The 15,021-nt window shown below is 40.0% G+C and overlaps 1 protein-coding gene across 2 annotated transcripts in view; it reads right to left on the reverse strand.

The window, feature by feature from the left end:
• The window catches only part of LOC127426730 (ankyrin-3-like), a 266,706-nt gene that overhangs the window by 16,847 nt on the left and 234,838 nt on the right, over positions 1–15,021 (reverse strand). Inside the window, exons 34-38 of one of the 2 annotated variants that reach the window (XM_051673713.1) lie at positions 14,581–14,706; positions 12,471–12,593; positions 12,014–12,040; positions 8,937–9,018; positions 2,055–7,826 (exon numbers count right to left, since the gene is read on the reverse strand). In XM_051673713.1, the coding sequence (XP_051529673.1) occupies positions 2,055–7,826; positions 8,937–9,018; positions 12,014–12,040; positions 12,471–12,593; positions 14,581–14,706 (6,130 nt within the window). The remainder of the gene's footprint in view (positions 1–2,054; positions 7,827–8,936; positions 9,019–12,013; positions 12,041–12,470; positions 12,594–14,580; positions 14,707–15,021) is intronic. The other variant, XM_051673712.1, reaches the window with a different exon arrangement.

A 15,021-nucleotide genomic window follows, 5' to 3' on the forward strand; every position in this document is an offset into this window, starting at 1 on the left:
TTTAGCTTCTTAATTGTAGCTTTTGTTGAAGTTAACCTAATATTTTATTTTTGCCTAACACATATTTTCTTTTTTCCCCCACAAAAAATAGTGAGTGTTCAAATGGCGGATCCCCTGCAGTACCACTGCACACCCCTAGGGTTCACTCCCCTTTGTTGAGGACTCTTCATTTTTTGGCATTATTTTTGAAAACATTTCACAAGTGCCTTAAACTTTTGCACAGTACAGTACCTTGTCCACAACAAAGTGGGTTCCATATCCATATATTAGTTTGTGGTTCACTGTTCAGAAAAGAGTTGCAAAAACATTTTGATGTAGTCAGTTAACTTTTAAGTGGTTTTAAGAGGTTAGAATTGTGAAAAATGCATCCTACCGATCTAACAGGAAATGTACCCTTCTGACAGTAAAATCTTACCAGAGACATGACAAATAAATCACAAATAAAAAAGCCACAATTCAAATATCTCTACAGCAGATGTCAAACTTGACTTCACAGTCAACTGAACATGCTGGCATCTTCAGTGCTGTGCTAGGACTGTGTGTCTGCGTGGGCTTAATGATCAACAGACTTCCTTAGCACCTCACAAAAACTAGGAACCAATACAAAATGCCCAACATCCCACTAACACTGGCATGCTACAGTAAAACTGACTAGTCCATAGAAACAGATCTGAGAACAGGTTTAAAGACCTTACACAAGCACACAGAGAGAGAGAAAATGAGAAAATGACAGAGATTACATCTACAGTCAGGTCACACCACAAACAATCACAACGGCTCATGCAACTAAGATCATACAAGTGGAAAGTTTTACAAACTAGGCTTGATCTCCATGCCGGGGGCCACTTGGGACCCAGCACCCTGACTGCCTTCACATCCATCAGTCCTCCTACTTCTCCTCTTCCTGTCTCTGCTGGACTGCTCAACCTGTGCCCTCACATCTCTAGCAGACCTGGATGTACTGGAGGGCTGCGATGCTTCTGACAAAGATGTGTTCCTTGATGTGTTGCTTTCTTCATCCTTATCATATGCCTGCATCTTTTGCTCTTCACAGGAAAGGCAGTCCACAAGCTTTACTGCATCATTACGTTTTGAATCACTACTAGAGTGTAGTAAGGGATTCTGTCTGGATTTACTGCCTGATCTGCTAACTGGGCCTGTATTTGATACTTTGCTATTGGTTATCACTTTGGTTGGCTGTGCTTTACCTTTCTGTTTGGCCAATGTGGTGGTCCTATCTTTCTCCACTGGTAAGGAACTAATGTTTTTGACCTTGATTACTGGGATTCTGGATTTAGGCTTCACATCTGGGAATGGATCTAATCGATTCCTGGCTACCGGTCTGATCACTTGAATTGGTATTGAAGATGTGACAGTATCTTTTTTACAACCCAGTGGCAAATGAGGTGCTCTGACTGGCAACCTAGACTTGGGCAATTTTCTAATGTCTTTGGATTGGGAAATTGTATCTTCATTTTTCTGAATATTATTACCCCTAGTAGTGCAAGTGTCATTTTTGACTGAATATTTACAGGGGTTTACTGCTTGAACTGAGCCAGGCTCAGATATTGGCAGCTGATTGGTTTGTACACTGCTGTGCTGCAAACAATGGGTTTCAGCATTTAAGGCCTCAAGAATATTGTCATTATTGCAATTTTTGGGATTATTGTTATTTTTCTGGACATACGTATGCAGCTCCGCCCTTGGTGAGTCTGTTCTTTGATTAAACTGGATTATTTCACATGTTTCTGGACCTATTTGATGTGGAGTATCTTGTGTTTGACCTTTCGACCTATCCAAATCCACACAAACAACATCCTTCCTCTCAACACTGGAATATTTGTGTCTTATCTTAAAAGAAGAACATAAATTAGAACTGACTTCTGAATATGGAGGAGGCTCCATGTCATGAGATGTGTCTGAGTGGTCAGTGCATATCTGAATGATATTGTATGATATGACCATGTTGTCCTCCAACTTAACTTGTGCCCTCTCTACTATCTGTGGATTTGAGGTGACCCCACCCCCTATCCTCCCTCCAAATGTATGCTCACCAATCTGAAAAAATTGCAGCCTTTCTTCAACAAAATCACGCTTGCTCATGTCAATTGCACCACTGCGGGTCATCTCAAACATCTTCCCTTCGTGGAAGGGAAACGGGTTGGGCTCGCTAGTTGGTGTGCTTTCATCTGTCGGGGTTCTTGCAGGAGTTGTGTCAGGGGTTGTTGCTGTAGACTTGTCATCTACTGCAAGCCCAAAAGGCTTGGGATCATCGTCTTTAATTCTAGCATCCACAACTTCATCTTCTCCTGCCTTGGTTGACCAAGGATCAAAGTCTTTTGTTGCAACAGTTTTAAAAGGAGTATTAAACTCCTCATCTAGCTTGTAACTAAAGTATGTATCCGACACACCCTGATCAAATTGTTTCCCATCCTTTTTATTGTCTTTTGCATTCTTTTTGTTGGAGGGATCAGTATTAGCTTTGGCATTTTTGCACTCTTCAGCTGGTGATTCTTCTTGAATTACTTCAAGTTTACTTTGGCAACGGTCACTTGGCCTGACCATATTATCTGTTGCCCAAATGTCTTTTCTGTTGTCATTGAGAAATCCAAATGGCTTGGTGACATTTTCACACAGGCCATCATCCTCATCCTGAAGTTCATATCCATCAAGTGAGTCAATTTCTGTAGCATCCGTGTCGTGAGAGAACTCTGCAGTTGTCGCTATTGAGCAATCTGTGATGGACTGATCGTTGCCATTTTGTTCATAATCATTATCATCTGCTTTTCCATTACCATTTGCCCCTGGTTCTTTATGATTCCCATTCTTGTCATGTTTTTTGTATTGGCTTTCCTTCTCATCTTTGTCCTCATCAAGCTTAAATAGATATTTCTTTATTGGAATGGGTTGAAAGACTGATTCTTCCTCACTTGAATCACTGTCATTTGCTCCTGGGGGCACAGGGGATGGTGGCTGGACTCTTATGATAGGTTCAGCAAGCATATATTTATCATGCTCCTCTTGAAGATTTACTTCCATCATCTCAGTCTCAGCCTCTGAAGGAGTTGAGCCTTTTTTTTCAGTCTGAAATGAATCAGAATCCAAGGGTGGTGGAGGAGGAAACTCTATATATGCAACACGTTTTCCTTTCGTCTCCTGGCTAGTTTTGTGTTTTCCAATAGCTGATTTTTCTGGTCCAGATTCTTTCAAAGCTTTGCCTTGTTCACTTTCTTCTGACTCTTCAGAAACCTCTGCTATTGGGCTAGCAATACCTGGCATGAATGCAATGAAAGAGTCTGGGGTTCTCGAGGTAAGATCATAGCTGACCTCTTCTGAGCTTGGGGTATCTGGAGTCAATGGGCTTTTGCCTGAGCTATCTATAAAAGAGAACTGCTCTTGAGTGTCATCATCTGGGCTGCCATGAGGAGATGTGGACTGTTTCTGTTTGACTGCATAAACTGTTCTACTCTCCAAGCTGACCATCTTTTTAAATGATGTTGCATCTTTCTCAGACTGCAAACTTACATATACTGGTAATGTTTTTAGCCCTTTGAAACTTTCTCTTGTTGTAACTGTGGATATCGAAGTACTCTCATCACTTGTTGTTCTATCTTCTAAGGAGACTTCTTGAGACTTCTTTGTTGCAGCTTCCTCTCTTTGTAACTCTGCATGACCATGAACCCTGGGTTTGGTCAAAGTAGATATGTGGGATGTGCTCTTTTCAGATTGTTTAGGTAATGTGTCTTGAATTATTTTCTTTGATAGATCAGACTCTGAAGGACTAGAGAATGTTCTCACAGGAATATGAGATTCTGTCTTTTTCTTGAGGGACATCACCTCTGAGTTATTCCTATTGTTACTATCCTCAGGTAAGGAAACAGCTGTTGTAATTGTCTCAATTTTAGAGTCACTTTTTAAACACTGCTGCTGTTTAATGTCATTAATTGCACTTTGCCTAGTTTTTGTATACCCGTCTTTCAAGCCATGAGAGTGCATTTTATTCAAGCTTTCTTTATTTTTATCAAATTCTTGATTGCTCTTATGGTCCTTGAACTTCTCAATAATTTCTGATGTGTGAGAGATTTGAGGTAAAACTTTGTCACCAGGCTGCTTTGAGACAACAGCTCCATTACTCTGATAACCTTGAACTCTGCTATCTTGAGGACCTTGTGCAGTAGTTACTTTTCTAGAAGGTGGCTGTCCTTCATCTGCGGAATCAGCTTTTGATGTTTTCAAACCAGCAAAACACTGGTATACAGGTAATTTACTTTGTTTTGATTGTGTCATAGTCACATTATTTTCTTGTTTCTGTACTTCTATTTCAAACTTCTGTCTAACAGAACTCACTTTTGAAGTCTTAACTGGGACTGGGGGGCCTACCTTTGACTGCTGAGGAGCATTGTCCTGTTTTGATTTGTCCTCACTGAAGTATGACAACATATGTCTCTCTGGACTGTTTGGTAGACTTGCACTTTTCCTTTCGCTTGTACTGCCAAACATCTTCTGCCTGCCTTTGTCCCATTCCTCATCTGCACTGTTTTGCTTTTTCTCAGGGCTACTGCACATTGAACTAGGCCCTGACCATGTCTCCCTCGAGAGTCTCATTGGTGTCTTTTTCTCAGGTGACTGGAGCTCATCATTTAATTTTTCTGTTTTGTCTCTAAAAAACTGCGAGACCTCACTTAGTTTCTCCTCTGCCTCTTTAATAGTTCGATCCACTCTGTCTTCATAAATCAGCTTTTCTCTATTCCTGTCCTGCCTATCTTGGGTAAAACGCATCCAGACTGCATGTTTGGGGCTACCAGGTTCTGTGGTGTAATGTAATACTGTAACTTTGTCATATTGCTCATCTTCTGGGGGGAATTTACCTAATTTGTCTGTTGTGTCCCTTGCTGACCTGAACTTCAGCTCTTTCCTGGGGCCAGCTACTTTTTCTCCATAAAAGCCTTCTTTCCCTTGTGCCTCAGTGGTTATGCTATGTGCCTGATCTACTACTGAGTCCTCTGTATCAGAATGTGATATATCTAATTTTTCAGAGAGCAACATTTTCTCAGCAAACCTATACGACTCCCCTCTCAGCTCAGAAAGTTCATCGTCATGATACTCAACTGAATGCTGGCTTAGAAGCTTTAAAGCTTTGTATGATTCATCGGCAATGAGTTGAGCTGAACTGGGACGACTCTCTTCCTCTTGAGAGACAGGGGTATTGACTCTGGATGTGTCTAAGTAGGAAGGCAGTGATTCTTCAGCGGTCAGTTCCTCCTCATCTTGAAGAGCCTCATAATCACCCTCAACCCTGTCAACAAGCTCCTTGAGACCTCGCTCACCCTTGCATATAAACTCGGGGTGCTTTTTAGTCTCTCTGATTATAACTTCAGTTGGGTCAGTTGTGTTGCCCTTTTCTATGTGGACCTCAATTATTCTCTCAACTTTGGGTTTTTTGTCCTTTTCGAGGAAACTTGGGGACAATTCATCCCCTTTAATGGCATCCTGGCCAGCTTTGTACTCGAATAAACTAGCTAGTTCTTTGGAAGGGTCTCTTCCAGACTGAAAAGCTTTCATTATGTCTCGGACCGACATTGTTTCTTCAAGCCTCTCAGAGCCTGCGTCTTTCAGTTGAGGTTTATGGTAGACCATTCGAGTTGTAGTGGTAATATGAGTTTCTTCTTTGACACATGCCAGCTCCTCAGAGTTGACTTTCATCTGCATGGCCTTAACCTTGTCTTTGATTGAGTTAACGGTTGGCTCAGGTTCAGTGTATGCAGGAGGCTTCAAAGTTGCTGCCTCATCCATTATTGGCTCACAGGCCTCCTCAGGATGTTCATAGCTCCTGATGACATGAACAACCTCGGTTCTGGTTTCTGTTATGACAGGGGGAATAGGCACATCTGTGAAGGGGGGTTTAGGGCCTGTGCTCTCTGCACTCTGAGGAGCTGATGGGGTCTTTTCACTTCTGGTTTCAAAACCACTATCTGAGAGAGGACTCTTATCTTGTTCATGGGAAAAATCATCAGGGGATTCCAGGATTGTATCTGGCCCACTATAGGTGTCAGCTAATTTACTCAAGTCTTTCTCGGAGGGAGAGGTTCGCATACTCGTGGGTGGCATTTTGAGCTTGTGCTCAGGTTTTATGGTGCGCTTCTGTTTTTCCTCTCCCTCCTTTTTTATTTCATCATATCTGCTCTTTACATCAGCTATTTTTGAGAGGGAACTAGCACCTATGTCATTCATTAAGTAGTCCACCACTTTAGCTAAATTGATATCCTTGTCTTGCACTGACTGAGACCCAACAGGAAGGGTTGGTTCAAATGTTGAGAGGGATCGCAGGGCACTCTGCCGTGCCTCCTTGATTTCATCTATGGAGAACTCCTCCCATTCATCCTCTGAGGCCCTATCTTTACTTAAGCTTCTAGCCTCATTCAGGACATCCTTTGTGAGAATTTCACTAACTTTGACAAGGTCCTCTTTGACTTTCTCAACCAAACTGAATGGCTCCTCATCCTCCATCTTAGACTCTTTAGAAACATGGGACTGGAAGCTTTTGGCTGCAGTTGAGGAGTCTGTTTGTAAGATTGCAGTCATTCTCATTAGATCTTCCTTCATTTCTGCCACGTCCTTTAGAATATCTTGACTAGATGTAAGTGTGGGTGCTGCAGCTGCTTTAAGGACTGTTGGGGAAATAAAAAGCGAGGGCTTTGACGGTTTCACTCTAGATGTGGAAGACTGTGCTTGAGGGTGTGTCTGAGGTGTGAGTGTTATTTTCTCTGGTCCTCTCTTCCCTTGGGGTTCAGGGAGTACATTGATCACAGAGAATAATGGCACAGTCATGGAAGTTGATGATATTGATGTGGTGATGGTAACTGTTGATCTAAGAGAATCATAAACAGAACTTGACAAATTTGACCTCAAAGGTGAATACATAGATTTTATTGTGCTATAGTTGGATGCAGAGCCATCAGTAATTATTTTTTCAGCCTCTGAAAAAGCTGTACCAACACTGGCTGTAGCTGCTTGCGTTGTTGCATGTATCCGCTCTTGCAAGCTGTAAGCTCCTCCCGAGAACAGACGGGATGATGCAGAAGAAGATGAGGGGTATTTTATTGGTGAAATTGATCCATTTAATAGGGTTGTTTCATTACTGGCTATTTTAGGTTTGGCTGGTGAAGAAAGAGATGACAGAATTGTTCCTCTAGCTATATCCGTGGTAGTTTTAATAGAGGACAGGCTTGATATGTTTCGAATGGATGAGGACATTGCTGTACTTGTAGGGGCCTGGGCTGATTTGAATGAGAAAGATGTGTATGAATTTGTAGTCGACTTAACAGAGTCAGGTTGGGTCACTGTAATGAAGGTTCTGTCTAGCAAGGATCCAGGTGACGAAATCAAGTTAGCTCTTGAGGACATTGAAGCAGCAAGCCCCTTAATGGTTGCGGGATCTATGCCAGTTTTACCTGGTGAAGATAGGAGAGTCGAAGTAATTGGAACTTGATTTTGGGGTTGTTGAACCACAGTCTTTATGGGAGATAACATAGACCTATATGTTCTAGTGGGTGACGCTATATCGCTAACTGACTTGGCTGGAGAAGCGTTGGAAGCTCCTGGGGTGGACTTGATTGGAGAAGCAGATGAAATGGACCACACAGACTTTAATGGTGAAGCAGATGGCGTGTTGGAAGCTGAACTGGAGAGGGAACCCAGTCCACATTTTGTTTGCCCAGGGATGGTAATAGGAGCAGTCGACCATGCCTGGTAAGATCTTGTTGAAAAGACAGGTTTGTGAGCGTAACCAGCAGGCAGTGTTCTTGTTGTACTTCGTTCAACTGTTTCTTTAAATAGACAAATGAAAATCCAACAAAAAGTCAACAAAAAATTGCGAAAAAAACAGAGAGACCAGAAGGAAAAAAATTGATCAGTGGCGATTTTCTCATAAAGAGGTAGAATAGCAGTTTTATGATGTGAAATGGAACTGAAGATGAGGATGGTGCCAAAATAAAGACGATCCAAAGAGATCCACAAAGGATTTACAAATAAAAACTGAAAGCCCAACAAAAAACACACGCAAAACGATGACAAAAACGATGAACCACAAAATGTAAAATGGCAATACATAATAAAACAATTTCACTTTTGACTTTTGATGTGCTAATTTCACCTGCGACTAACTACTCTCAATTGCTACAGTGCCTTTTATCTGTTTGGTCCAAAAAAAAACAAAAAAACAAAAAAAAAAACAAACAAACAAAAAACAGGTCCATCCCCAATTTGGGTATTTAAAAAAAAAAAAAAACAGACTCCAAAACAAAATGGCATCCTTGATCCTGTGCTATAGCAAAACATACTATGGCAAACGCAGGCTAAATCACAAAAATTTGCATTTCATAATATCTCTACATCATGCAGATCTCAGTAACCTTGGTGACAGGCAATTCAGTGCAAGCTGTGACAGCACCAGAGAGAGTCTAACTGTGAGTTTTCACGCATTTCCATAACAAATTAAACAAATCAAATTCTGCACGATCACAAAGCCAAAAGGAGCAAGACTGATTGTGAAAGGGCATTCAAACTTACTTTGATGTCATACAGCAGTTCACATGAATAAGTCAGTCAAAGTAAAATGTTATGAATGTATAATTATTCTTGTCAGTGGTGGGGAAATGAACAGATACAAGCTGTCTTACAAGCGCAACACAAGCACAGCGCAACACAAGCACAGCACACCAACTGAAATACCAAAATGTTACATGCAAACTAAACAAAACAACAACAAAAAAAAAAAAAAGAAAACAGGCATGTGGACTGTTTATGTATGATAAGAATGTGCAGATAAAACATTAATATATGTTTATGCCAGTAAATATTTCATATTGTTAGCTTTAATCACTCCCAATGACTTTTCACAAAATAAGTTCAAATATTAGTGAAAACATCACACTCACTCATTCCAGGCTCAGTCAGATAGCTGTAGCGCTTACGTAAGGCTAGAGATGCAAAGGTATGACGTCGTTCTGGCTTTTCAGTCTGTAACAACAACAACAAAAATCCTATCAGTTCTCCCATTAACAATTTCCCTTTCTTGCCTAATCTCATTAATTACAGCTATCTTTAAGGTTAAGATTACTCTCTTATTATTCTTTCCTTCTGAAAAAAAACAAAAACAAAAAACATATACACTCACCGGCCATTTTATTAGGAACACCTGTACATCTACTTATTCATGCGATTATCTAATCAGCCAATCATGTAATGTAATGTATAAAATCATGCAGATATGGGTCAGGAGCTTCAGTTAATGTTCACATCAACCATCAGAATGTGGAAAAAATTTGACCTCAGTGATTTAGACCATAGCATGATTGTTGGTGCCAGACGGGCTGGTTTGAATATTTGTGTAACTGCCGAACTCCTGGGATTTTCACGCACAACAGTCTATAGAGTGTATAGAGAATGGTGTAAAAAACAAAAAACAACCAATGAGCGGCAGTGAACAGAGGTCAATGGAGAATGGCCAGACTGGTTCGAGCTGACAGAAAGGCTACGGTAACTCAAAAAACCCCTCTGTACAACTTTACTGAGCAGAATAGCATCTCAGAATGCACAACATGTTAAACCTTGAGGCTGATGGGCTACAACAGCAGAAGACCACGTTGGGTTCCACTTCTGTCAGCCAAGAACAGCAAACTGAGGCTGCAGTGGGCCTACCATTTATGTACCTTAGCAGAAATCCAGATTTGTCAGACTAGGCAATGTTTTCCAGTCGTCTACTGTCCGGTTTTTGTGAGCCTGTGCCCACTGCAGCCTCAGTTTCCTGTTCTTAGCTGACAGTAGTGGTACCCGGTGGTCTTCTGCTGCTGTAGCCCATCCACCTCAATGTTCGAAATGCTTTTCTGCATAGCACTGTTGTAACGCGTATTTATTTGGGTTACTGTCACCTGTCAGCTTGGACCAGTCTGGCCATTCTCCTCTGACTTCTGTCATTAACAAGCCATTTTCGCCCACAGAACTGCCACTCATTGGAAGTTTTTTGTTTTTCGCACCATTCTCTTTACGCTCTAGAGACTGTTGCATGTGAAAATCCCAGAAGATCAGCAGTTACAGAAATACTCAAACCAGCCTGTCTGGCACCAACAATCATGCCACGGTCGAAATCATTGAGATCGCATTTTTTCAGCATTCTGATGGTTGATGTGAAAGTTAACTGAAGCTCCTGACCCATTTCTGCATGATGTTATACATTACACTGCTGCCACATGATTGGCTGATTAGATAATCACATGAATAAGTGGATGTAAAGGTGTACCAAATAAAGTGGCCGGTAAGTGTATATACAGTATATACAGTATATATATCTGTATATCACTACAATGAAAGAACAATGAGGTGGCTAATATCTATTTTTTCTGTACTAAATGATTTGGATTTTGTGCTTTTCAAGTCATAAAACACTGACATTGGGAAGGCCTTTACATAGTGCAACAGTCGGATTCCGGAAGTAAAAATCCCATTCATTTTCTCCATAGAGAAACAGATTTTTAACGATAACTTACAATCCTTTATGCCTTTCAAAAAAAAAAAAAAAATTGTTTAATAGTTGAATTGCCTGTAAACTACACTACCCATAATCCTGAAGAGATATCCACCAATCAGAGAAGTCGCTGTCACAATGGAAATGGGAATAAAGCCAAAAGAGCTCAGCTGTGACAGCCCACATCTTACAATAATTGTAAAATATATTGTTTTTACACTTCTAATAAACAGCTACAACTATTATATCATACCATCATTTTTAATCTGATAATGCCATTCGCAGTGTTTCATAAGATTTTAGTTTATTCCCTATAAAGGACATTACGTACACATGTGACTTTGTCTTGTGCCTTTGTCCTTCAAATACTTAAAATGCTTTAAATCAAAGTTTGTAATGCTGTGATGTTGGAGTTGGTTGCTTCAGTTCATGCCTTAGAACAATTTATAGATAATTTTTTTTAAAATCCCTTTTGGAGAAAATGAATAGGAAAAATAAATCCAGAGCCAAGGTCGCTGAAAAAGTGAGCGATCATTGTTGCATTCTATAGTCTCTCTATAAGCATCAAAGGAAATCAATGTTAAATCTATTTCCTTTTATTAATTCTTAAGGTCATGAAACAGAAATATTGACTATGATCGGCTGGGTCTTTGTTCAGTACTATGTAAATCACATTGTTGTTCCAAATACATATTACTTCAGTGCTTTTAAACTAAGTTTGACTCTTTTGACATGTGATCAACTTAAAGGAATATTCCAGGTTCAGTACAAGTTAAGCTCAATTGACAGCCTTTGTGGCAATGACAGTGTTGATTACCACAAACAAAATGTTTGGCTCGTCCCTCCTTTTCTTTAAAAACAAAACAAAAATTGAGGTTACAGCGAGGCACTTACAATTTGTGTTGAACCTGGAATATTCCGTTAAAGGGATAGTTTATCCACAAATGAAATTCGGTCATCATTTACTCACCCTCATGTTGTTTCAAACCTGTATGACTTTCTTTCTTCCATCAAACACAAAAGGAGATATAAGGTGATATGAAGTCTCGGTCACAATTCAAATTAATTGCATCTTTTTTCCTTAAAGAGAACATTAATGGTGGCTGCAGCTGTCATTCTGCCAAACATCTCCTTTTGTGTTCCACGGAAGAAAGTTGAATAGGTTTAGAATGACATGCAAGTGAGTAAATAATGACAGAATTGTCATTTTTGGGTGACCTATCCCTTTAAAAATCCATATACCCAAGTATAAAAGTCCTGATAGTCTAGACAACAAGACCTGGTGCCTGGATGGGTAAAAACTTTCAGCTTGCAGAATGTTGCAGCAGCATGCAGACTGTGTACGATTACAGTGCATTGAACAGAGTAAGAGCCAATGTACTCAATTTAGACCAAGCCATCTTAAACAAGCCTTCACAGAGCAAGTAAACCACAGCTAAAGCAACTCAAACACTTGCACACCACATGGAAATGAGGGGAGAGCTCTATTACCTCTTCCTCAGGATCTGAATCCATATCCTTTTGGTTTCCGAGATGCATTGCAGAAACAGAAGGGATAACGTAATGAAGAGCAGGGGAAAGAAATATCAAGGTGTGAAAAGGGGTGATTGAAAGCACACGGAGTAAAAATTACCGCAAAGCCACGGCGAAGAAACACAATTTGGGGGGGGGGGGGGCTAGAGAGATCACAACAGCACAAAGCAACAACCACAAATGCTGTTGGAAATAAGCACAAGCCTGTGTGCCTTCAGCCAAAGCGAGATTGAAATCAAAAGTGTGATTTGGGTCAGCCACAACAACAACAACTTTAGAGAAGCTTGAAACAGATAAAAGACACACTCAGGCAGTTTGAGCCAAGTTTAACCCTCAATGACTAGGAACACTGCTCTATCTTTCCTGAGTATGAAGATGGCATGATATGGCACAGATGATCGTAGTTCAGTCTTACCTTTTTCAGTCCTGGCAGTGTGATGTTTAAGTTACAAATAGCAGTCTGAGCAAGACCCTTGGAAGTTTTGGCCTCTCTGAGGAAGGACAGACGACCACAGGGCTCTTGGCTGCTATCTCTGACCTATAGAAGACAAACAAATGTTAATGATATCTCATCAGTCTTCAAGCCTGGTCTGCCTTTAAACTGAACCATAAAATTGATTATAGATAAGCCCATCCAATTTCAAAAAAAGTGAAAGATTTCAGGAAAGAAGTGTCACAGAATGTGAAGAGCTACATGTTATTTCCCATTCTCTGCTGATATCTCAGGACGAATCACATAAAAACTGTAGTAATGTCCTGATAATATTCCATCCCAAAATAAAATCAATAAGACATTACGGGACCTATTTTAAGAGCGCTAAGTCTTATGCGAATCATCATACTCGCAACATCAGTGGGCATGGCCATGAAGTTTTGATATTTTCGTGCAAACATGCGCTAAGTCTATGTGCAAGTGGGTTTGGCGAAACCGCGCATGCAAAGCGCTAATGGTCTAGGTCGAGTGCAATTTAATTCTGAGGTTTTTCTCCAGTTATTCCACCGTCTGCATCCTATTATATAGTTCATTCCCTGTCAAGCAATGTCGATATAAAGACAGACAGTACATTCATAAGAATTTGGTTGTGTAAATGAGCTGTATGTAATGCATTAGTAAAATAGAAATATGGACCATTTGTGTCTTACGTTCCTTTGTGCAATAACTACATCTCCTTGTTGTGAACTCTATCCCATTTTGTCTGCCATCGTTCCAGTGAAATGGTGTTTAGCGGTGAAATACTATAGAGGAAGTTTGTGTTACTTCCTCCCTTGTGTTTCCTCCTGACCGTGATGTACAATATGTTCTCTGTCAGCCTGTCTCACCTGCAGTCTTGACAGGGTTACGGGATGCTTGAAACATGCTTTGCTGCTCTCCCATTGTTCATTGTTTTGCAATGTATATTTGTTCTATGTCTCTCTGTTTAAAGGGATAGTTCACCTAAAAATTTAAATTCTCTCATTATTTACTCACCCTCATGCCATCCCAGATGTTTATGACTTTCCTTCATCAGCAGAACACAAACAAAGATTTTTGGAAGAATATTTCAGCTCTTTAGTTCCTTACAATGCAACTGAATGGTGATCAGACCTTTGTAGCTCCAAAAATCACATAAAGGCAGCATAAAAGTAATCCATACAATTCCAGTAGTTAAATCCATATCTTCAGAAGTGATATAATAGGTGTGGTTGAGAAACAGATCAACATTTAAGTCCTTTTTAAAATCTAAATAACCACCTTCACTTTCAGATGTAAAAGTGAAACTAAACAGGCACCACATGTGGCTTTCAAATGTAAAAGTTAAAGTGGTTATTTAGAGTAAATAAATTACTTAACATTTCTCACCCACACCTATTATATCACTTCTGATTATATTTAACCACTGGAGCCATATGATTTCTTTTATGTTTCCATTATGTGATTTTTGGAGCTACAAAGGTCTGATCACCATTCACTTGTATTGTAAGGACCTACAGAGCTGAGATATTCTTCTAAAAATCTTTGTTTCCTATCTATTTCTCAGGAAAATAGCACATTGCACATTGTGTCACTTCATTAACATAAAATAACCCACAATTTGTGCACATACATGCGCATACACCCACAGACAGCACAAAAAACTCAAACCCACAGCCACTTGTGCTTTGCGTTTTCATGGAAATTGGATAAGATGTAGCGCACGGTCATTGCGTGTTGTGCTGCGCCTAGCGCACTCACGAAATTAGAGCCCCATATTTGGACTATTACGATTTTTAGCATTGTGACGTTATTTTCATGACAATTAAGTGCCCTTTGCCTTTTCAGTTGCTTGCTGTAAAATAATCTCATTACATCATGACAGTATTTGTGCTGAATTTAATTAAGACTGATTTAAAAGAAAATCTAGACAGGACAAGATGCATTACTGTCTTCCAGTAATGAGAATGAAATGGTGTTTTTTGCATTACAGCAATAAAAATTTGTTATATTGTATCGCTACAGGTTTCTACATGTGTATACATCAGAGGAGGAAGAAATCATGGGAAAGTACCTTCACACAGAATGGGAGTCTGTTTTCCTTGAATGCGTAGAAGTTAAAAACCAGCTGCTGTCCAGTTTTGGTCAGAGGAGCCAAATTGCCGTAGCAGTCCACATAGATGGGTTTACCTTCCAGTACCTGTAAAACAGCCAGCCATGATGGTGTAACATTTTATAAACACCTTCATGTCTAAAATGTACAAGCTTTAAAGGGCACATGAAATCCAGATTGGAGTTTTGTGGCTTTTAGTCCATGTCTGTTAGCTTTGAAGCCATCCATATTCTAGTCTACTCCTTAAAGTTGACAAAATTAACTTTTAGCAGATGTACACATTTAATATTTACAGTCTTTCTCTTTTGGGAAATGGATCAAAAATATTGACTTATCTTGCTCTACATAGATTTTTGTCCAATTAAACACTCTCTAGTATGAGAATGTCCCTCCCCTGTAACC

The sequence above is a fragment of the Myxocyprinus asiaticus genome, chromosome 36 (genome assembly GCF_019703515.2).
Source record: "Myxocyprinus asiaticus isolate MX2 ecotype Aquarium Trade chromosome 36, UBuf_Myxa_2, whole genome shotgun sequence".
NCBI classification, from domain to species: domain Eukaryota; kingdom Metazoa; phylum Chordata; class Actinopteri; order Cypriniformes; family Catostomidae; genus Myxocyprinus; species Myxocyprinus asiaticus.